General features: G+C 48.2%; 1 protein-coding gene across 1 annotated transcript in view; it reads right to left on the bottom strand.

Annotated features, from left to right (window-relative positions):
* PLEKHA6 (pleckstrin homology domain containing A6) overlaps positions 1-24,928 on the bottom strand; it is a 933,224-nt gene that overhangs the window by 463,471 nt on the left and 444,825 nt on the right. Inside the window, exons 4-6 of the mRNA XM_085646599.1 lie at positions 15,891-15,971; positions 14,917-15,025; positions 2,256-2,351 (exon numbers count right to left, since the gene is read on the bottom strand). Of these exons, the coding sequence (XP_085502725.1) occupies positions 2,256-2,351; positions 14,917-15,025; positions 15,891-15,971 (286 nt within the window). The remainder of the gene's footprint in view (positions 1-2,255; positions 2,352-14,916; positions 15,026-15,890; positions 15,972-24,928) is intronic.

Here is a 24,928-nt window from a genome sequence, read left to right as displayed (position 1 = left end):
GACACCCAAATTATCATCCAGATTGACAACTCCAACACAGCCCACGGGCGGGTGCAGAATATTCCTGAAGTACACGGTCAACTGGATGACTGCCAATTCCTTTAAAATGAACCAGATAAAACGGAGGTCCTGGCAATCACCACGGACACCAACCCTTAGTGCAACCTCTTTTGGCCACAAGAGCTTGGCACTATCCCCAAACCAGCCCAAGTGGTAAAGAGCCTTGGCATAAAAATTGATGCCAAGCTCTCCATGGCTCACCAGGTATCTTCCGTGGTGGGAACATGTGTGGGCCTGTTAAGACAGCTACGACGACTCGCCCCCCTCCTTTCATTTACGGCACTCCGGATGGTAGTGTCAGCAATGATCGTGTAATGTCTGGAATATGGTAATTCCCTGTACATTGGCCTCCCGGAGAAGCTGCTAACAAAACTCCAGGTAGTCATGAATGATGCTGCCAGATTGATTTTCAGACTCCCAAGACGGGCACACGTCACCCCTCTCCTGCAGCAGTTGCACTGGCTCCCGGTTAGGCAAAGAACCATGTTCAAAGGGCTATGCATAGCCCATAAAGCTATCCACGGTCAGGCCCCAGCTTACATCAGGGACCGACTGGTAAGCTATGTGCCAGGACGGTCCCTCCGCTCCTCGGATGCTGGCCTGCCCTTATTTTATTTCCTCTTCTAAAGGGGGCAGAGCTTGTTCCACAATGATTCCCTCAACTCTGGAACAAGCTACCAGCTAGCCTTCGTAAAGAACCTGTCGTCCTTCTATTCAGGAGGAAACTAAAAACTCTTCTTTTTGTTGAAGCCTGGGGCACCAACTAAGCCAAGGTTTCAAGGCACTCTTCTGCAGATGTACCCAGGTTGGGCAATGCGTTTTAGAAATCCCAATTAACATTAACTAGCTTACTCCAAATAACGCTAACCTGTTGCGCTTCAAAAAGTGAAAACCCCAAGAATCAGCATGGAGGCAAGCAGTTTGCATGTCATAAACTTGTATTTTGTTTCTTTTTTCACAACTAAACACCCATCTTTCATCTTGAAACAGTCACTGTGCTATCATGCATAGGATTTTCACTTCAGACCTCATCAGCAGGGCCTCCAGGCCAATATTGTCCAACAGGGAAAACAGCTTTGTTTTCAACGGTGCAAGTATGGATATGATCATTAAACATTTGCACTGGTAGAAGGGTGTGTAAGAGACTGCTATCCTTGGTGTGCGCATCCGTGTGCGTGAGGAAGAAAAAGTGTTAAACTGCATGTTAGAAAAAGCAGGTGAGAAGGAGAGAGGCTTGGAAAAGGGGAGTTTAGACTGTTAAGAAGTGTAAGTTGTGTGTGAGAGGAATGGGGAAAAGGTCTGAAAGGAGCAGGGTCGTGGAAAAAGCGAAGACTGGCTGATGGCTTCACAAGGCATCGTGGTGCAGCTTGCCCCTCTGCAGACTTTTATTTCAGTTTGTAAACTTCTGTCTTTTTATTTTTACTTGAAAACAATAAGAGGTTGTAGAGTCAAGTGGGGGGAAGGCTTGGGTTGACTTTAAACTGAAAATACGAAAAGCCAACGGCTAATGAGCAAATACCAGCACTGCTCTACAACAGAGGAGCCTGCTGAAAACCCCTTAGTGCCAAGGAGGACCTCGATGGAATTTGGACAGCACCACTACAAGCCCCACCCCTTTCCTGGGCTTAGGCTCTTATAATAGCAGTTAAGTGTCTTTAGACATATGCTGAGATGCACAATGGAAGAGAAATGTTGTGTTAGCTCCCCTTTGCCAAACACAGCCAGGTGTTTGGCATGCATTGTGTGGCCTCCTCCAACCTCTGCCTTGAAAAGGCACTGCAGGTGATGGGCTGCTAGTGAGATGAAGTTTGGGAAGACTTAAGTAAATTGTTGTAAGATCATATATGGTGTCTGTCACTCGAATATGCAAAGAAAGACCCGCAGTGGGACCCTTTTTGCAGTTCAGTGTTTCCAGCAGTGAAACCCAACAGCACAGCCAAAAGGTTTACCCACACCTAAAGCATGAAATATGGCCGGCTAGAGATCACAGAGGGCAAGTCCGGGGTCCCTCTAGGTTGTACAGCCAGACACTCTTGGACACTTCTTGTTCAGTGGGAGGTTTTAGATGGTAGAAGGTGGGATAGCCGCTCGCCTCACCTGCTTATGCAGACAGCAGCTCTTGGTCACTTCAGCATTTTATTGGGGGGAAGGGGAGACGGGGGGGGGGGGTTTGAGGAAAGATCTATCCGCCTCACCTGCTTGTACAGCCAGCCGCTCTTGGTCACTTTGGCGTTGGGATTCCTCTTCATGGAGTTGGACCGTTTTCCAAAGGCGATCCCTTTCTTGGAGGGCTGTGGGAAAAAAATGGCAACAATACATCATCTGACCACCACAGAGGTCCTGAACATCCCCCTTTGTACAGCACATAGCTCTAAGTCTATTGTAGTAGAGTAGGATCTGCACTTATGTTGCCCCCAATTTTTTTCTGATGTATACACTGGTTTCTGGCTATAGTCAGGCTGGGTCCCTGCTAATCAGGGCCCCAGTCTCTCTGTTCTCTCTAAACAACTTGGAGTGCATATTAGATGCACTAGTGATTGGTTACTGTGGCGCCTTATGAGCCCCTAGTATATGGTACCTTAGGTACCAAGGGCATAGGTACTTTACAGGCCTACCAGGGGCTGAAGCATGCATTATGCCACCCCTGGGAAGCATTCTCAATCTGACACCTCAGGCCTGCTACTGCAGCCTGGGTGAGGTAGTGTTAGCACTCCTCACTGAGGTATAGATTCCTATATCACCATACACACACACATAAACCTATCAGCCACCCCTATGGCAGGCCCTATCAATCCTGAGGGCAGGGTGCTTGGTTTACAATGTGAGGGGGTGCGTCTGCCTGAGCAGGGCCCCTCTGCAGCTGGCAGGGTCTATTTCCTGTGGCTGTTTGTGGATGCGGTTAAACCATATACTCTTTAGTGCATTATAACCTCCCGGTTAATGCTAACTTTGGAATGACTGCATCAAAACATGTCGTGTTTGGTGTCAAACATCTTGGAATCATACCCCCACACCAGTAACTGGTGTGGGAGTATGATCCCAAACTTCTAGAGGGGATGACATGTACCTACTGTGGTAAAACGGTAGAAATCTGAAAGAGCCCTGGCATCACAAAATGGATGCCACCAGCACAGACACTGGGCTGCCCTCCTGCTGCTGACCGAAACTCACAGTGGAGGAAGCCCAACAATAGGCATCCAACCCAGTGGTTGAAAATGCCTTCTCACTCTGGCGGCCATACGATTGACCTGATGTGTTCCAACTTTGGACTATCTATAGAGAATCCTATCCAGGTCTCTTGGTCTGACCATTTCTTGGTCCATTTTTCTTGGTCACTGGGATCACCGATGCCCCCCAGTGCCTTTACTTTTTGTAAACCTCCCCCGAAAATTGAAATTCCCGCCCTCTACACAGCTCTCTCACTCTCTCGCCCGGTGCTTTCTAGCGACTAGGATTTGGCGGTCGACGACTTTGCCACCTGGATCAAGCAGGGCGTCAGCTCTGTCTCTCACCCTAATTGTAAAAAGCAGTCACGCCTTTCTCCCTCTTGCCCTTGGTATTCCGGTGCATTAAGAGGGCTCAAATTAGGCTGCAAGAAACTGGAACGCCTCTGGCGTTTGGAGTATTCTCCATCAGCCAAATCTGCTTTGCAGAAAGCTCAAAACATCTATTACTCAGCCATCAAACTGGCTAAGGGAAGCTTTTATGCCGAACGTATCGCCAAAGCAAAAAACAATGGTAGAGAGATCTTCTCCATTGTAAGAAGCTTTCTGACACCTTGCGCCAAACAATCGACCTCCCCCACTTCACTTCAATGGTGTGAGGAGCTCTCTTTTCTCATTGGAAAAATACAAGCCATCCAAGATAGCGTGATGAAGAGCCTTCAGGGATTTGAGGTTTCCTACCATCTGCCTCATTCCCCCCCCGCTGTCAGGGTGGCCTACATGTTCCGGCTTTTCTCCTGCTACTGGCTCAGATATACTGGCCATTCTTAATACTCTTAAGTCAGGCTCCCCTTCTGACCCATGTCCTGCCAGAGTACTGGCTGGTGTAGCTGAGGTTATTTATCCGGAAGTGACATCAATCATTAATCGGTCTCTGTGTACAGCGCAGGTTCCTCTGCACTGGAAGCAGGCCAAACTATTGCCACTCATAAAGAAGCCTTCTCTGGACCCGCTACTAGCGGCTAGTTATCGTCCCATCTCTTTTCTTCCAGCCCTGTCCAAAGTCTGCGAAAAAGTCGTCTTCCGTCAGCTGGACACGTTTGTTGAAAATTCCGGTGCCCTTCATCCGGTTCAATTCGGTTTCAGGAAATGTTACAGCACGGAGACGGCTCTAGTGGAAATGGCTGAATCAATCAGGGAGCGCCAGTACGCAGGCGGCAGGGCGGCTCTGGTTTTACTGGATCTCTCTGCTGCCTTCGATACGGTACCCCACCATCTTCTACTCATTCGCCTGGCTAACATCGGCATCGCAGGCTTTGCCTTGGACTGGCCGAAATCTTTTTGGGAAGATCGCTCCCAGCAGGTCTGGAGACCTCCTTCATCCTCAACTGCTAGGTAAGTGGCTACGTGAGTTCCCCAAGGTTCCACCTTGAGTCCACTACTCTTTAACATCTATTTGACACCTTATTTACTTGGCAGAGGAGCTGGGGGCAAAAATAATTGCCTACGCCGATGACACCCAGCTCCTATTTACTTGGAAGGATGGTGACCTGTCGACCTCGAGCGCAGAATTGCCTTTCCTCTGTGTTTCAGTGGTTGGCACGTGCCCAACTGAAGGGCAATGAGGATAAGTCAGAGGTGCTGCTATATGGCTCTTTTCCACCTGCCTGCCATGAAAATATGTGGCCGAACGACTTCCCTCGTCCGAAGTCAGTGGGTGTGCCTGCTAAGAACCTAGGAATATGGTTCAGCAACGATCTCTGCTTTGCGGTGCAAGTTAAGAAACTCACTGGTGTTTTCTTTGGCATACTTAAATCTCTAAGAAGATTTTTTTCTCTTCTTCCCAGCCACGCAAAGTAAACGGTTGCTCGCGCACTTATTCACTCCCTCTTGGACTACGCCAACGCCCTCTACTGTGGCATTCCCGGCTATTTGCTGGGGAAATTACAAACGATTCAAAATGCCACTGTTAGACTTCTATTTAACATCTCTGGAAGATCTAACGTGAGAAAGCATTTGCGTGACCTGCACTGGCTTCCAGTGGCCCAAAGAGTGCAATTTAAAGCTCTTACGGTGGCTCATAGAGCGCTGCATGGTTTGGGCCCTGTATACATAAGGAAACGGTTCTGTTTTTATGTCCCTAATAGAGCTTTACGATCAGCCACCCAAAGCTTTCGTAGGTCCCGGCTGGGAGGTCAGTCTATTTCTGTTAAAACTGCGCTGGCCTTGAATTATCTCCCTTTAGAAATTCGGAGTATTCAGGAGCTCGGACCCTTCAAAAAACGACTTAAAACCTTTCTCTTTAATTAGCTGATCCAAACATCCCGCTCTCTCAAGCTCTCTGATAACTGCTCGCGCCAGGACACTCAAGTAATTGAGCGCGCTATAAAATCCTTTATAACATATAACATAACGTATGCCAGCTCAAACCGGTTCAGGGGCTACCAGCCCCTGCTCTGGCGCGAAACAGGACAAAGGGAAGAGGGTGTAACCACCCACCCCCCCTGACCCTCCTAGAGGAGTGGTCATAGAGCTAGTCCCTCCCTTTCTTTTACTATAAGATAGGTACACCTTGCCATTGCAAGTTAGATAACCCTGGACGACGCTTTTACTAGAAGAATCCTGGCCCTTCGACGTTCCACTACCTTTGGAAGACAGAAGAATCTCCCTTGGAGTCAAGGAGTGACTCTGCTGCTTGGCAGGCACCAAAACTTGAAACAACGGTCACAAACTTTCCCGCTCCCGCCGGAGTGCGAAGTCCCAGCAGCCCCAGAAGCAGATTTCCTGACCTCTCGTCGGCCATTTTGAGTCCTCAGCGAAGCTGTGGCGTCTGGACCCCACGAGTGACGAGGAACTGCAATACCTGGGAACCGTGCACTATTGTCAAGTGCAACCCCTTCACGACGTTCAACAAACTTGTGCTTTGGACCATTTGTGGCCCAAGCCTCCAGCAGGTTTTGCAGCGAAAATCAGAGGCCTACCCCATCCCAAGTGACCGTGGGCTCTGGTGAAGCATTTCCTCAAGAGGCGCCTTCGCGATCCCTTGCCCGTTGGCTTGTGGGTCCCTCGAAGATTTTATCGAATAAAAGGGCTCCCCTGGTTGCTCCAGGCCGCCCTCACTCACCCTCGCTGGGTGAGTCCCTCAGACCTTGTTGGTCTGCACCATCGACTTTCTTCACTCCTCACGAGACTTGCTGTTGCCAAGGCTTGTTGGCTCCAATCCGGTTGCCGACACCGCAGTCAGCTGCAGACGTCGTGGGACACTCCGAATCCAGCTGCTGGTCATCGTCGATCCCTCCTGGACCTCGTGAGCGAAGAGTCAAAACACCATCGACGACCTGAAATCACCCGACATCCGTGGGCATCCATCTTCCTGGCCCGGGTCACTGGCAAGTGACTGTGAACACGGTCCCTTCAATTTTCAGGTCTTCTACATCTTGAATCCAGCCTTGGATTCCACCGGACACTTCTCAAGTCGCCGCAAGCAGCAAGTCTTCTTTGGTCTCCATAGAAAACAGCGACGCGACCCGACTCCAAAAGACACCTATGCACCCGGCTTTCCTGGGTGAGGTAACTCATGCACTCCGGTGCCCTAGTGTGTGTTGGCCCTCAAATTACTTACCTTGTAAGTGGCTTGCTTGTAGACTTCTTCGAAGTACCCTAAAACGTTAAAAATCAAACCGCGACTTGCTCCACTGTAATCAATAGGGAACCCGCTGCTGTGTTCTCACACTGCATGCGTCTCCCGTGGGTCTGTTACTTACCTGCTATCACTGCAGTCGTGAAGCCCCAGCGATTCTACAGTCCCTAGGCCTTGTCATTCTGCAAGTCGACTTTCCTAAACCTCTTTTTTAGTATATGGTCTGGTACGCCCTTAGGGCCCCAGCCATATTTGTGCTTAACTTATTGTGAAACGTTGATATTTGAATGTGTTCCTGGCTTCTAATCTCATAAAGAGATTAGTAGAGTGTGTCTAGAAATAAATACATATTTATTTGATATATGTAAGTGGTGTCCTTTCATTTGGTAATTCAAGAGATTATAAGGTAAAACAAGCTGCTTTACATTCCTCTGAGACTTAGCCTGAAGGCTGCTCTCCACAGCTACCACTAGGATAGCTTTCTTTAAAAGGTTGTCTTAAACCTATCTACCATAAGAGTTGAATTGGACTGGTGCAAGGTGGCCACTATAACTACCAGCATATGCCAGGCCAACTTCTCACATCTATTATACCTTTTCAATCAGTATCATACATGCAGTTTTCAAATAAAGGGCACCAACCACCGCTCCTGCTCAAACACGACGATATGTATTGTAGGTGATTTTTTATCAACATGCAGAATCAAAGACCACCAGCAGATGGCGGCACCATACAACGGCTCTTCAAAGTTCCTGCCAAAAGTGAGGCTGTGAAGCAACAGCCATGGATATGCTAGGACTGGCGGTGGCTTTACCGTCGAGTTTAATTAGGGCCGGCTTTAGCGCTGGTGGTGCCCGGTGCGACAGGGTTTGCTGGCACCCCCAATTACCTCATTCGCTACGTATTACCCCACTACCACCCGTTAACAGTGCTCCTCAAGTCTCCATAACCGCTCTCTCATACATTTCTTTTATAGCGCCACTTGTGCCATTGTAGGGTGTCAGAGCACTTGACATCACACAAACATTACAAAAGCCAACGAATCATACATGTACGAATCATGGTATAGGAAATGTTGCATAAGACAGAGGACTACAAGGTGTAGGAGTCGTATGTCATCCATACTGGTAGTAGGATAGCTTAAGAGTGCTTGGTCTGTGAAGCACAAACTCAGAATTTAGAACGTAACACCATGGTTGGGGGTTGTCCTTACTAATAAGAATTGATTTCTACCCAAATAAACCCTTTTTGCAACATTAGGATAACGAAAGACCGGGTAAGAAAACAATGTGGTAACCTATATCTTACAGTCTGCATGCAGCTCTTTGATAACAGTTAATAGATCACTGTTCTATGTCAGGATTTTAACTTATAAACTGCAAGTAACAAAAGGATTTCTGTGATACAAGCAGTAACCAACTGAACTACTTACGGTATATGTACTTATGTGATCTGCATGGTGCACGTTCTTTGCAACAGGCATATTAACCTTCTGCGTTACCTTATGAGGAGTCAAAACTTCCACTAGACAAAATTCCGATCTCTTTCCAGCAGTCCCGTTAATCACCAGAGTGATCGTGACATTTTTATTGTTGCCTCGAAATAGCTGGAGGCAAAGAAGCTGTAGCAGGTGCTTTTACATTCACTATATATTTGAAAACACGGCGCAAAAGTCAGCGCCCGGTGCTGTGGCACCAATCGCACTGCCCTAGTGCCAGCCCTGAGTTTAACTATACTTTCCTCACTAGCAATTACATAGCGCTTTCTACAAACCGAACTGTCTTTAGAAGCAGGCAACGTCCGACAATCTTACTGTCTTTCAAGGGATGGGTGAAATGCTCCTGTCAAGTTTCCCAGGTGGATGGTGAAAGGCTCCTGTCAAGTTTCCCAGGTGGATGGGTGAAATGCTCCTGCCAAGTTTCCCAGGTGCATGCGTGACTAGCTGCTCCAATTCAGGCCATTTTCTTTGCAGTCTGGGACTTGCAGTCCTGTTTATTCAATTACTAAACCGTGACTGCAAGTCGTGAATTAAAAGAAAGAACCTGGACTGGTGCAGATCACACATGGACCTGTGAAACTAGTGAAAGCCAGAAACAGTGCCACATTTTAGACCAAACTAGTGGGGAGTTTAAACAAATCTGTGCCCCTCTTTTTTGTTTCGGTCTTCACTGGCCTGACACAAGCACACCGTGGTTGTCCTACTTGATTTGTCACCAAGTGAAAAGCAGACAGCTTGTCGAGGCATGGGCATAGTCAAACAGAAAGAGTTAGCCATCACAGTGCAGCGGAGATTCACATGGGAACAAAGAAGCACTCTCCAAACTGAACTGGTGTGGAGGCGGGATTAAGGGGCAAGTCTAGTTAGAAGGCAAGGGGTACGCTAAATGGCAGGGAATGTAATAGAATTTCCTCACTTTCTAGTTGTGCATGGTCTTACAATTACATTTATATCAGCTGCCCACATCGATTTTACTTTGCTCCTGCTTGTGCAAAATCACCAATTTAATCTTCAATTTTTTCGTCCGCATCATAGAGGCTCTCATGCCCAGCAGTCTTTATGCCTGTCAACTTCCCACCTCAGCACAGAGATAACATTGCTCAGTAACTTTCCTGTCACCTCTAGCCTTTGCACATGGGCTCCCCTGCTCAGCAAGCATGCCAATGCCGGCAAGCTTCCTCCACACAAAGACTGCACTTCCCAGACCCATTAAAAAAAAAAAAAAAACACAAGCCGGCCCACTGCCCAAAAGCACATGGGAATTCGTGGCTAGGCTAGGTTCTTGCATCCAACATGGGAGGACTTGTATAGAGAGAAATTCATGAAGGCCCTCAAACGTAAGTCTGCTCCTCCTTACCCTCAATGAACAGAGAACCGAGATTCACCTGTTATGCAGATGATGCCTATTTCATCCAAGCACTCCAATCTTATGTAAACCATGTGTGGGAAAGTGCCCTTTTTGCATGTTCACCCTCCTATTTTTGGGACGGATGCAGATGGTATTTTGACTGTGCACTGGGACACTGGTATCCAGTTCACAGTTGACATGTTGTGACCTCTAAAATGGGGTAAAATTGGCTAAAAACGAATTGGCATATTTAACTTTTTTTTTATAAGAGCATAGTATGTGATCCAAAAATACACCATGGAAGTTAAATGCCACCTGTGGGCTGCAGAACTTACTGTGCAATCCACTAACATGATAGAGAATACATTGCTTCAGGCCTTCCAGGGTAGACGGACTGCTGCAGTTTACACTTGTCGTCCAAGTGATCAAAATAACCTTTGTTTGACAGAGAAAAACATCCCTTTTAAAAATCAATAAGTGGACATTTAGGAATGTAATAATATGTTGTCTCTACAGTGACAAGTCTCCAAAGGTTATTTCTCTGCGGAAGGCTCTGGCTGTCCTAGAAGGAAAACTAGAGTCCAGATTAAAAGATTAATTCTGCAATCTCAGGTCTACTGCAAGATACAAAAACAGTTTACTTTCTGAATATTTATGAAAGACCCAATTTTATGGTGCAGTTGGATTTTTAATAAATATTCAGGAAAAGTCACTTTGAGAAACTTACCTTTTCCCTGCCAGAAGCTCATTTTGCATTAGATCTTCTGCAGCTACCTCTGGTCCTTGACCTTGAGGTGTGAAAACTGCTTCTACAGCAGGAACAATGACCAACTTGTGGCGAGAAGTTTTTCTTCCCCTTGCAGGAAGACTAGTTAAGGAGGACCCAGGAATGTCATTAACATGCAAGTATGCCTTCACTTTCACAAGTAGATGTTAGGTGAACCCTGGAGAAGGCAATCCTTTGTTCTCCAAACCAGCCTGGCTCCAAACCCAATGTGACGGGGAGCTGCCATCAGAACTGGTATTGAGTGACCACACAGGAGGGAACACTTTTTTGGATTTTGGGATTAAAATGGAATTACTTATAGTAGCGCAAAGAGGAAATGCTGCAAAAGTGGGTAGGGTTGCCCATGAGAACCTTTACCCCGTTGGTTAGGAAGGAGTCTGGAGTCACCCGTACCCACTTGCTGGTGCCAACCATAAAGGTGGCACCCCAAGGCACCTTCCTCATAACATTTTGGGGACCTTCTGTTTAAGACCTGTGAGGAGACCTATAGGTCTCAACCAGCTCCCACTTGTACCCAGGACCAAAAAGTGGACTCCAATGGTCAAAAAAAAAAAAAAAAAGCTGACTGACATTCTGGATTGTTACAGGGCCACAACAAGCTTTAAAAAAGGTCCTCTGAAGGGCCCAGCTGACCAGTATTAACTGGACCTCGACTGGACCATGCTGGTGGCCTCTGCTAGAATGAGACTGGGACACCAAGAGCTGTTCCTGAGGTCCCAGGACCCTGGGCTGTGTCTAACTTGACTTATCATAACTCTGAAAAGCTGGAGCTTAGAAAATGTTTGGACTTTCAGAGGACCAGGACTAATCACCCAAGTCAATTTGCTCAAGGAGTGACTTTGTTGGGTTTAAGCAACAAGTTTCTCTCACTTGGAGCTTCTCCACAGCAGTAAACCCATTTCAGCAAGCCCTTGGCGAGAAGGAACTCATCTTCTACTACAGTCTGTAACTTTGTCCTGTTGGGAGGTTTCCGAGTTATGAAAAGGAGAGTTAGTCCGAATGTAGAATTTGTGACTGGGTAAGGTTCCAAAAGTATCTGCCTGACATGAGAATTTCCCTTGGCACGGTGTCTGAATTTTCCCACTTGAAGCTTTTCCCACCAATAACTTCAGCGGGAACTTCTCCAATGGCTATCCAACTTAGATTTTTTGGATCCAGTCAGAAACTTGCCCAGCATGAGGAATTAGACGTCCATTTCAGAGACTACGTCTAAAAGTAAAGTCTCCGACCGGGACGAACCTGGTTGATGTATGTGACCTGCAATCAGTGGCGGGTCCTCCATAGGGGCGTTTGGGCGTTGCCTCACTGCTTTCTCGCAGTGAGAGAAGCAGAAACATAAAATGGTAAAACTATCATTTTATGTTTCTGCTTCTCGCACTGAGAGAAAGCAGAAGTGCCTGGTTGTGGGTGGGCGGGTGGGTGGTCCTGCTCGAGGTCTGGGGCCGACCAAAGCAGTCATGCACACTCTCTCTTTTCTCCATGTAAGCTGCATGCATCCTACATAGAGAAAAGGGCTTCCCATTTGGCGCCCGGCTGGGGCGCTGTGCAAATGCACTGCACCAATCACAACGCTGCCAGCGTTATGACTGGCGGAAGGGAGGGAGGCTGCCTGTGGTTGGCTGGCTTTCCTTAGGAGCAGCAGCAGGAAAACGCAGGACTGCGGGAGTCGGGACCGGCCAGGAGCTGAGGCGGCGCAGTGAGTTTTACATTCATTTAATTAAACAACCCCTCCTGCCTCACAACCCCTCCCGCCTCCCTCCCCCCGCCTCCCAGGACAGGACACAGTGTACATGGACCTGCCTTCGTGAAAAGCACTCAGATAGGAGGAGCTGTTTCTGACTTTAGTGAAGCTTTACGGCTGTTTTCACAGGTGTTCGTAAAGGGACGGAAGAGGCAGAGCAGAGGCTGTCACGGAGAACCAGGCAACCTTCAAACACACAGGAAAATGCAGCGTTGAAGCCAGCATGGATTCTGCTTGCCACTGGTGGAGTGTACTGTCCATACTGATTGTGAGCTGGTGCCACCTTTACTGCTAAACATGTTTAACAGCTCTCTTGTCCACATGCTGCATGCCCCGGGTGCGGTTGTATTGGCATACGACTTAATTAACGGGACCTCGGGGTGGCACTGAATCAGCCAGTTTGTCACAAGGAGGGGACGGCGGTGTGTGTTATATGGCGGAGAGGAGCACGGTGCCTGCTGCCCGTGGAAAACAGTGTGCCTGGTACAAGGGTTAGCCAATATGTCTGTCTGTTATTAGGTGGAGGTAGTGTGCTAGTAGTACAGGGCAGTCCAGCGTAGGCGCAGGAGGACTTGATCGACGCCTGATAACCACTGACTATATACATTGTTGCATTTTAAATGAACTGTAATGAGTATCTTGGAAACCTGGCAGCGATCCGGCTTTCCTTGGCCTACGTTAGGCATTTGTGGCCTGGCGCATCCGGACAGTGTCTGGAGTGGGCTGCGTGTCTGTAGACAGGAGTGAGCTGGGCAGGGCAGCAACTGGATCCGTTAGCGGCAGCCGCAGGGCAGTGGCTGTCACAAAACCTTTGACTAGACGCATGCGACGGTTTGTCTTTATTACAATGCACAGTGTGTCTGTTACATGTTCTGGGGGAGGGTGCTGCAGAGCGCGGGAAAAAAACTCAGAAGGGGCTCGGATCTGTCTGTGATTGAGGAATGCTTTATTTCTATATTTTTTTATATTGTTTTGCGGTTCAAGTCATCGGAATTGATTAGTCTCAGTCCCCGGGATTGTATAGCGCACATTCTGCCATATGTATAGACTCATAGCGCTTTTGGCGGTTCAGAGAGCTTCCCACACGTTTCGGTGTTATTGTGACAGATAAGGGTCGGGTTCAGCTTGTAATTATTACACAATCGTAGGATGGAAATGTCCTTGCTTGTGTTGATCTCTCTAGGGTTTTAGTGGTTCCTACATGACTACTTTTATGTTAGCAGGTTTCTACCCTTTTGAGACGGGTATTCCTCAGGGCCAATTATTTTAAATACAAACTTACAGAAATCCCCAAAGAAAACCAATTACCCTGTGCTTTCCCTGGCCATATATCCCCATCACCTCTATAGCTCATAAACATTTGCAATTTCTTAAATGATAAATAATTCAATCGTATTGTTTCAATCGTATTGCTTTATTAACCTTCCTGCTTTCTCAATTTTGCTTGTAAATGCACCATTTGTCAACTCTTTTTTCCAAATTTTATTGGGGGGAGAACCCCCGGAACCCCCCATAGGTTGTTCGGGCTAGCTCGCTATGCTCGCAAGTCGCAGTGCAGTATGACAATAATTTTATGCCTCACCACTTTCAAATGTCACCAGCCGCCACTGCCTGCAATCCATAGTAGTCGGCCTGAAATCTTGCCTAGGTCTCGATCTACTGAAACCATCGACTAACATTGGAATTTTAATTAGTGGTTTTTGGTGCTATTTTTCCTTCAACCTTTTCAAATTCATATCTATGGGGTCTCTCTATTGGATGTTTATCATTTGGGTGTTTTTTTGTTTATTAAATATTACTCTAATTTTCCAAATTTGAGTGAGATATTTATTGTGTTGTATTTTTGACTTTTAACAGTTGTTTTTACTTTTAAATACTTTATATATTTTCTTTAAGCTAAGTCTGTCTTATCTGTGTCATAGATACCAGGGGTTGAGCTTAAGTTTAAATTTCATAAACCTTTGAAGGATCAAACAACCTAGTGACTATTACTTGTGGTGGACTTACATCCACCCTAATTAATAATTCACTTTTTTACACCCTCTATACAAATAAATCAAACATGGTGGTCTCCGTGCATTTATAAGCAGATAGATAAGTGAAAGGAGGCTATGTCTAGTATACTGTGCAACCTACAGGCTACAGATCACATCCCAAATTAGTAAATTCAGCTGGTTGAGATCCTGCTGGCACAACCTTGATCACGCAAGACAGTAAGCTGCAATATCAGATTGCTTTGTGGGTGGACAAATCAGCGGGTGTTACTCCCCTAACAAAAATGTTAAACCCCTGCATATAATTATTGCTAATATTACTATTATTACTCTTATGATTACTGCAGAAATTAACACATGTCTGGTTCAGGCACCTGTTGTAGATACTTATGTGTAAACTGAGCTTGTTGGGACATTTTATTTTTCTCTGCAGTAGCTCTTTCCTGAGTTATTAGCAATATCTTAATGTGTTTATTATGCTTCTTTTTGGACACTGAGTTGATGGCATCACCAATGGTCTGGAGCGTGTCAAGTGTTGGACTGAGTGAGGGTTGAGGTGCGGTGTAGGCTCAACATCTTGCAGACTTTTCCTCCGAAACAGAGCCAAGCACACACATCCCCATAAGAGATGAGGGAACTTTGCCCATGTAATAAACCAGGCATAGTGGGATCCGTAACACTCACCCTTCCATTGGGCCTATCCTGGCTGGCCACGGACACCATTGTATAGTTGAACGATTCGCAAGCCAGGCTCGCAGGGTGGACGCCGGCAGGTTTACTGGACATGGCCGACCTGAGAAGAAGAGCAGATGGGCAAAGTAGGACCCTCGAAGGGACTAGAACAAGGATAGGGAGTGAGGGGGGAGGGGGAAGGAAGGGTAGATGATAGTGAGAGGAAGAGGGGGTGAAGGAGAAGGTAGAGGGGATGGAGAAAGAAGAAAGTAAGAACTATGAGAAATTTAAAGAGAGAAGGAAGACATAGGACAGAGGTGGGCGTGAGAAGTCAGAGAAGCAAGAAAGAGGGAGCTTGACAGAAATTTGATTGTGGATACTCCGCACTTCGAACAATCTATTTTAAGAAAGTGTGCTAGTGATTTTCATGAAAAACCTATCAGTAATGTACAAATCCATGTCTGAGTAAATATCCTGCATTCTAAAGGTATATTCCAAATCACACACAGGTAAAACCCCTCACATTTGCACAACGACGCACAAATGCACCTTATCCCACACTTGCACAACCACACTTTCTCGCACCCCCTTCATTCACCCCTTCATCCCACCCACTGCTTAACTTCAGTCAGTGGTTTCCGTTGCTCAGCACCAGTACTTAGTTGTCAACACCGGCACTTATGGCAGTCTGCCACATGGCAGCGCTATTTGCTAGTTTAGAGAGACAAACTGTAGCAATTGTTAATTGATTTAATATACATTAAAATGACTAATACCTACTGCCAAAGCAATTCTTATGGCTTTTGGGGCCTGGAATAGTCAGAACTGGCACACTTGCAGTAGTTTGATGGTTAGTAGTTATGTTGTTACTGTAATTGGAAGTGGTGACAGCTGCAATGGGTGGTGCAAGTGTCTTCCTGAGGAGGGCCCTGGCAGTTATAATTTAACAAATTAAGCACTGATCCCACAATGGAAGTCCTACTCACTTCTGAAGGTGGAATCTCTGGTTTGCTAGTGGTATCTGCCCTGTCACAGGGTGCTTGAAGGTATTTCTTCTTTCATTGTGGCTGGAAAATAAAGAGTTGTAGGATTAGGTTACTCTTTTAACTAGTTTAAGGATGGCAATTGTAAAGATGTGTAAGTTTATCCATATCAGGGATATCCAACAGAGGGCCAGGAATTCTGGTTTAATGCCCGAGTTTCAGAATACAATTTAAAACAACAGGACATCCCATTAACTACCCGCAACCTAGGGCAGCAAAATCAGTAAGTCACAATGGTACTTTGCAGTCTCATTAAATTGCTGTTCAAAACTGCAATAAATTAAATAGTCAAACAGTAAAAGTCAGTTAACATGCCAGTAAAAATGTATAAATAAACACAGACAATGTCCATGTTAGAAATTCCATTTTTAGTTTCTTTTATGATATGCATATCAAAAAAAGGAAGTGATCAAATGGTTAACCAGTCTGAAAAGTATAAAGAAGTGTGGATAATAAAGAAATGGCAATAGACCACACAAATGCTAAAGCTGGTACAGATGTTATCATTATTAACCATACAATGCTCAAATGTATATAAAGTACTTTATTAGAAAACCCAATTTCCCTAACACCGTTTCGACCAATCATGATTTTTAAGCGCATCATCAAGGCAGACTAGTATTGCGCATAAATAAAAGTTAATGTGGTAGTCAAGGAAAGATCAAAATGAAAGGATTGTGACAAGAAAAAGGAGTCACTATAAATGCAGAAATGAAGACTCTGCTAGCCAAGGTCTGTAATCCATGTTCGCCAACAAGGATTGGAAAGAAAACAAATAACTTAGTGATCAGGCAAAGCCCTTGCAAGATAGATTTATATAAAATGGATGTCAATGGACCTCATTCACATAGTGCCTGGTTATCTTGAAAAACTACCACAGATACGGCTCGCCCAGACCTACAACAACACCCCTGTTCTTTGTAAACAGTTCGAGGCTCACCAGTGTAAACCCGTCTAACTTTAATAATGAAAACAACTAACTCTTTGCTCAATGTAAATAATTATTGGTTGCCCTTTGTAAACACTTAGAATCATGAATGCATACACTTCTCTGCTCTCCAATGTAAACAACTCTTGGTTCACCATTGTGAATAATTGTAGCTTCACTTGGGTGTTGCGACCAATCAGTGTGTGGCCACCTGACTACGCATCTGAGCACAGATTCTGTTCGTTAGACCATAGCGACCCATGACCCTGCCCACAGGCAGGTCGCTCCCCCACGCCGCACAGCACCACCTGTGTGCACTTGTCCGGTGCTCGCTGCCGCTCCTGTGACTGGAGGTCCCTCTGCCTCGCTCCCTTGGTAATTTCCTTGTTGCTATTGTCTTGATTTTTGTACTGTTATTTGCCCCTTTTTTCTGTGCCCCTGTGCTTGCCCCTTTTTGCCTTCTGTGCCCTGTATCTTGCTCCGTTTGATTTGTGCCCTGTACTCTGCCCCTTGACTCCTGTGCCCTTTGTGCTTGCCCCTCAGCCTGCCCTCCGCCCGTTTTTTCCCGCCGTTTCCCTGCCGCTGCGTCCCCGCCCCCCTGCTCACCCATTCGCTGCCCTGCTCCCGCCTCCCAGCTGCTCCTCCCTCCCACTTACCCCTATGGCGCGCCAAATTCAAGATCGTGTGCGCCCGTTCGCACCTGGACCGCACCCAGCGCCAGAACCCCTGGCCCCCGCAAACACTACGACGCCCGTCTCCGCTACGACTCCAGCACCCTCCAAGCACTCAACGCTGGACGATCACGCACCTGCTGCCTGGCCGCCCCGAAGCACACCCAAGTACCCTTCTCCTGCCGGAACTGCAGCTTCGCCAGCATCCGGCCCCCCAACCCACCGACCAGGAAAGAACCCAACTATCTCAGATGCATTCTTCTCAACACCCGCTCCGCCCGCAAACACGCGGTTGAACTCTGGGACCTATTCGACTCAACCTCCCCAGACGTCGCCTTCCTGACGGAGACCTGGCTGAACCCCTCCTCGGCACCTGACATCACCATAGCCATCCCAGAAGGCTACAAGATCAACCGCATGGGACCGCACCAACGGAGTAGGAGGAGGAATCGCCATCGTCCACAGGAACACACTCAAAGTCTTGACCAACACTGACGACACCCTCAGCACCGCCGAACACCTGCACTTCCAGATCCACACTGACCCCAACACCACCCTCAGAAGAACACTTGTCTACAGACCGCCGGATCCTGACCACAGTTCAGCGACTCCATCGCCGACTTCGTCAGCACACACACCCTCGCCTCCACGGACTACATCCTCCTCGGGGACCTGAACTTCCATCTCGAGAAAAACAACGACACCAACTCCACCACCCTGATTGCCAACCTCGCCAACCTCGGACTCAGACAACTCGTCACAACACCCACCCACTCTGCCGGCCACACGCTTGAACCCATCTTCTCCGCAAGCCCCACGTCTCCTTCAACCACACCACCGAACTACACTGGACCGACCATCGCTGCCTCCACTTCACCTTCCGGAAACCCATCACGCACCACCGCACCCAACAGATCCCTTGCCGCTGCTGGAGCAAAGTCACCGAAGACCAGCTAACCACCACCCTCGCCCGGAGCTCACCCGCCAACCCAACCGACCCTGACACCGCTGCCCGCAACCTCAGACGGTGGATCGATGACTGCGCCAACACCCTTGCCCCGTTCAAGAAACCTTCCAACAGCCACACCAGCAAGAAAGCGAGCTGGGTCACGGAGGACCTCCAGGCCTCCAAGCTAACCTGCTGAACGCTAGAGAAGAACTGGCACTGTGAACGAACACCAGACAGCTGCGCAGCCCACAAGAAAGCCATCCGGAGACACCATCACCTCATCAGATCCGCCAAAATGGTCTCCTTCAAAGTCCACCTAGACAACAACGCACACAACAGCAAAGAGCTCTTCAACATCGTGAAGGAACTCTTCAACACCAGCTCCAACACCAACGACATCCCACCTTCACAAGACCTGTGCGACTCACTTGCCACCTTCTTGCATCGCAAGATCGCAGACATCCACGACAGCTTCAACACCACGACCGCCATGACCATCACTGAGCCCACCATCCACACCAACCGCCTGCTCTCCTGGACCAACATAAATGACGACGACACTATCAAAATCATGAACACCATCCACTCCGGATCTCCGTCAGAACCATGCCCACACCACATCTTCAACAAAGCCAGCACCGCCATCGCACCCCATCTCTGGAAAGCCATAAATATTTCCTTCGAGACAGCAACCTTCCCGGAGAGCTGGAAGCACGCCAAGATCAACGCCTTACTCAAGAAACCTAAGGCGGACCCCAAGGACCTCAAGTACTTCCAGCCCATCTCCCTGCTCCCGTTCCCGGCGACGGTCATCGAGAAGACCGTCAACAAACAACTGACCCGCTACCTCAAGGAGAACAGCATCCTGGACCTGTCCCAGTCCGGGTTCCGCAGCAACCACACCACCGAGATGGCCCTCATCGCTACCACCGATGACATCGGGGCCCTGCTGGACAACGGAGAAACCGCAGCCCTTATCCTCCTGGACCTGTCAGCCGCCTTCGACATGGTCTGCCACTGCACACTACGCACACGCCTACACGACGCCAGGATCCAAGAAAAGGCCCTGGACTGGACCACCTCCTTCCTCTCCGGCAGAACACAGAGCATCCGCCTCCCCCTTCTGCTCCAAAGCCACCGAGATCATCTGCGGCGTACCCCAGGGCTCATCCCTCAGCCCAACGCTGGTTAACATCTACATGGCACCGCTCACCCACATCGCCTGACTGCACGACCTCAACATCATCTCTCACGCCGATAACACCCAGCTGATCCTCTCCCTCACCAAGGACCCCCACACTGCCAAAACCAACCTCCATGAAGGAATGAAAGCTGTTGCCGAGTGGATGAAGAATAGCCGTCTGAAGCTGAACTCGGACAAGACGGAGGTCCTCATCCTCGGATCCACCCCCTCGGTCTGGAACGACTCCTGGTGGCCCACCACACTTGGAACAGCTCCAACACCCACCGACCATGGACGCAACCTAGGGGTCACTCTCGACTCCACCCTCTCCATGACAAAACAGGTCAACGCCGTCTCTTCCTCCTGCTTCAACACCCTCCGAATGCTTGGCAAGATCTACAAGATCGAGAAGAACGGTCACCCAGGCCCTCATCAGCAGCAGGTTGGACTACGGAAACGCCCTCTACGCAGGAGCCTCGGCCAAACTCCTGAGACTACTTCAACGCATTCAGCACGCCTCTGCACGCCTGATCCTCGACATCCCCCGCCACAGCCACATCACACCCCACCTGAGAGACCTGCACTGGCTCCCCGTCAACAAGAGGATAACCTTCAAGCTCCTCACCCACGCACACAAGGCACTCCACAACACCGGACCACCATACCTCAACAGACGACTCAGCTTCTACACCCCCACCCACCAGCTTCGCTCCGCCGACCTCGCCCTCTCCACTGTCCCCCGCATCCGAAGAGCGACCTCCGGCGGCAGATCATTGTCCCACCTCGCCATCAAGGCCTGGAACACCCTCCCCATCCACCATGGCAGACCCAAGACCTGCTGACCTTCAGAAGACTCCTCAAGACCTGGCTTTTTGAGCAGTAGCAGCCCCCCCCCCCCCTAGTGCCTTGAGACCCTCACGGGTATGTAGTGAGCTTTACAAATGCTATAATTGATTAGCTGTTTACTAAAATGATCGCTGTGGGGTATATTAATCTGTCTGATTATTTCAATGGGAACAAAGCGGGACCACAACGCCCAGAATGCTTTAGTGCGTGATATGAAAGGCAACAGTGCCTGCGAAGACCTGAAGCAGGGTTAAGATAACTTCAGATTCCCGGTTTTCATGTTTGTTTGTACAAAGAACGAAAGACTAAGCACCGCATGGGCATTATTCGTGAATTTGACGAGTTGAAAGGAGCCTCGTCAAAGTCGGCGACCCACGTGGACACACACAAAGATGCACTAGTGTCAATGTCACCGCTGCTGCCAGGCCGGTGTTGTGTAATATCTGGTATCCCCTTGGGATCGTGTATCCCCTGGACTTCAGGAGACTCCGGAGGTCCTGTCTATTGGACACCTCGGACGAGCCCACGGAAGCCCCGCCCACCGCTGGAGAGGCAAGCCTCGGCTTTAACAGGCAGAAGCAGCAGCGCTCCGAGCAAAGCTGCTGTTGAAACTGCACCTTTCTGCTCTAAAGCCGAGGAGCCATCTCATTCATACAGGGTTAAGACGCCGTATGTCGATTCCCTCATGGCAATTGTTAAAGGAAATCACCAGTTTACAAATGATAAGAAATCGTATGATTGGAAGTGGCAGTACGTAAACAGGATGATTAAAACAGTGCACATGACCTGAAAGGCTTGGTGGCATGTCTTCTATGTTTGTATTCTTTTACTATGAGTCCTTGTTGTACGAGTTGTTTTCCCTCTAACTTGTATTTAGGACACGCTTTCACTCATTTAAAAAGCAACAGAGGAAATGCCACATTAGTACTGTGAAATGCATGTACCTTGCTCCAATTTTGAAACTCTCTGGCAGACATTTGTTTTTGAATTAATTGAGGGGTTTACATCTGTGTAAGCACAGCGCTATGTTGTATATTGTCATATGTAGAATGATAATTCTTTAGTTTATTTTAATAATAAGGGCTTTGGTAAAGTGCTACTAGACACAAGATCCCTGCCCTAGTGCGCTTTGGGTGTGGACCTGTACCAGGGGCACAATACCCGAACTTCGGAAGGGGGGGGGCTATGGGGTTGGCTAACACTCCCAGCCACGGCTCGCCCTAGCACTGGTTGCACACGGTGTAACAGTCTTTTTTGGGGCCCCCTGCTCCATTTCCTCCTTCATCATGAATTCCCTCACTACCACTCACCAACAATGCACCTCATCTCGCTGAAGCACCTTTCTGACAAACATTTAAATTTTTAAAGCGCTACTCATAGTTTACTTACACTCAGTTCTGTGATCTGCATGGTACACTTTCTTGGTAGCAGGCACATTAACCCTCTGCACTGTGTGGGTGGCAGGAGGGCCCATGTGAGTGCACGGTGAGCTGTGCAACAGTGTGAGAGTAGGGTGAGCGAGGTGACCACATGAATTTGGGCAAGCATGTTAGTGCAGAGTGGGACTAATGAATGCATGGTTAGTGATGGGCTTGTTTTAGTGAGATTGCAGAGTGAGCATTGAGGGGGGGGGGGGGACAGGTGAGTGAAGCTTCACATAAGTGCAGGGTGAATAGTGTGCTTGTGTGACTGCAGGGTGAGGTACAGGGTGAACAGCGCAAGTGCATTGTGAGTGCAGAGTGATCACTGTGAGTGCAGGGTGGGCGGGTGAATGGTGTGAGTGCATGGTGATCAGTGTGAGTGCATTGTGATCGCTGAGTGCAGGATGAGCGTGAAAGGGCGAGAATGAGGAGTGAGTTGTCTGAATGCAGGGTGCATTCCCAGACACTTGGAGTAACTCAGCATGTTATTGACGGCGGCGTAATGTTTCAGATAAAAGTTAAACTATTGCTAATATGCAGGGCTTTGAGTGGGATAAAAAAAACGGGGGAGGGAGGGTCTCTCAAAAGGGCGTGGCCGATATAATTAAAACATTTATGCTAAACATCTGTGTTCTTTAAACAACACATGGCTGGCATTTTTCTTTCGGCAACCCTACATTGCATTCCTTTTCATGAAATGCATTCTTACACTACGAGAGTAAATGTAAAATACAAATGTAAGGAGGCCCAGAGGGTACTGGAACCAGAAAAAAAACTAAGCCTCGGTGACCAGTTTACAAAAGGTATGTAAATATGTAAATGGTCTTTAAAGACCTGTGAAAAACTCGGGCGTGCCGGACACGCCAGACACTGCCTCGCCTAGCCCACAGCAGCTCGAGCTGCAGCAGCACGAGCTGGGACACACAACGAGAGGGGCTGAAACCCTTTCAGCCCTATGGGCGCTGCGCGCTTGGCATATACAAAATAAGCGGTCCTAAGACCGAGCACTTTCATGAGACGTAGGTAGACTATGGGGTAAGGGATTCTCAAGGAAGATAACGTTCCAAAGCCATGAAGAACCAAGTCCCTGATGTTTATTTTAAGACAGCAAGTCAAAATGCTGCCAGTACTTTAGAACCATTTTTCCTTTACAAAGTTATGAAGATTTAAAAAAACTAGGCTGGTGTGTCTAAGGTGCGCAGTGTGTATCTATCTATCTAGTCATCACGGCACAGAACACTGTATCGAGCTCGGAAGGATGGGAGGCTCACCAGGCCCATCGTGCCGGTACTTTGAGGCACAATGTATCAAGCTCGGAAGGGTGGGAGGCTAGCTAGTCCTGTCATCCCTTCTGCAGACAATCTGGCGGTTGTAAGCATACAGAAGATTTCCAGAACACCCATGCACACTGTACCTCAGAATGAAGGTGGTCTGACTAGCCCCATGTGCCAGCACACTGATGCACACTATCGAGCTTGGAATGTTACGATGCTTACTAGGCCCGTTGTGCCAGCATTCTGATGCAAACTGCGTCAACCTTAGGAGGACGGCGTGCTGACTAAACCCATTGTGCCAGCACTCTGATGCATACTATATCCAGCTTGGAAGGGTAGGATGCTTATTACGCACCTCATGCCAGCACTCTGATGCATAGTTTATCCAGTTTGTAAGGATAAGATGTTGACTAGGCCCCTCGTACTAGCACTCTGATGCGTACAATATCTTGCTCGGAAGGATAAAATGCTGACCAAGCCCCTCGTGCCACCACTCTGATGCACACTCTATTGAGCTCAGAAGGATAAGATGCTGGCTAGGCCCCTCGTGCCACCACTCTGATGCAAACTGTATCAACCTTGGAAGGGCTGAAGGCTGACTAGGCCCATCGTGCCAGCATTCTGATGCATACTATATCCAGCTCGGAAGGGTAAGATGCTGACTAGTCCCCTCGTGCCAGCACTCTGGTGCACAGTCTATTGAGCTCAGAAGGATAAGATGCTGATTAGGCACTTCGAGCCAGAACTCTTATGCATGCTATATTCAGCTTGGAAGGATAAGATCCTGATTAGGCCCCTTGTGTCCGCACAGATGCGTACTATATCCAGCACAGAAGGATAAGATGCTGACTAGGCCCCTCGTGCCAGCACTCTGATGCAAACTATATCCAGCTCAGAAGGATAAGATGCTGACTAGGCACCTCGTGGCAGCACTCTGATGTATACTATATCCAGCTCGGCAGGATAAGATGCTAACAAGGCCCCTTGTGCCAGCACTCTGATGCATACTGTATCCAGCTCAGAAGTACAAGATGCTGATCAAGCCCCTCGTGTTAGCACTCTGATGCACACTCTATTGAGCTTGGAAGGATAAGATGCTAATCAGGTCCCTCGTGCCATCACTCCCATGCATACTATATCAAGGTTGGAAGGATAAGATGCTGACTAGGCCTGCTATGCCAGCACTCTTTTGCGTATCATATCCAGCTCGAAAGAATAAGATGCCAATTAGGCCCCTCGTGCCAGCACTTTGATGCGTACTATATCCTGCTTGGAAGGAAAGCATGCTGACTAGGCCCTTCACCTCTCCTGCAGATAGTCTGGCAGTTGGAAGCACACTGATGATTCCTAGTACACTGCATGTGTTGCAAGTGTATCTGGTGACTCTGATCACCTCAGCCGCAATCTGTGCTTGAGGCGTGCACACTGGCTACTGTGATCCGGAAACAACTCAGTGGCATCTCTTTTGGGAACTGGGGAGGGGTTTGATGGCCCAGGCATCTTTTGGTGATTGAACTGCTGCAGGATCACAGTCACCCTGCTACATGGCACTGGAACCTCAATGTACTGACAGCAGACACGTCTCTGACTCAGAGATACCGGTGCACCAGCAGAAACGAACAGGTGCTGTGTAATATTTGGTATCCTCTTAAGATCGTGTATCCCCTGCTCTTCGGGAGACTTCGAGGTCCTGCCTATTGGACATCTTG

This window comes from Triturus cristatus, chromosome 1_1, assembly GCF_964204655.1.
Source record: "Triturus cristatus chromosome 1_1, aTriCri1.1, whole genome shotgun sequence".
Taxonomy (NCBI): Eukaryota; Metazoa; Chordata; class Amphibia; order Caudata; family Salamandridae; genus Triturus; species Triturus cristatus.
Note: the sequence above shows the minus strand (reverse complement) of the source record. Positions and strands in the feature narration are given on the sequence as shown.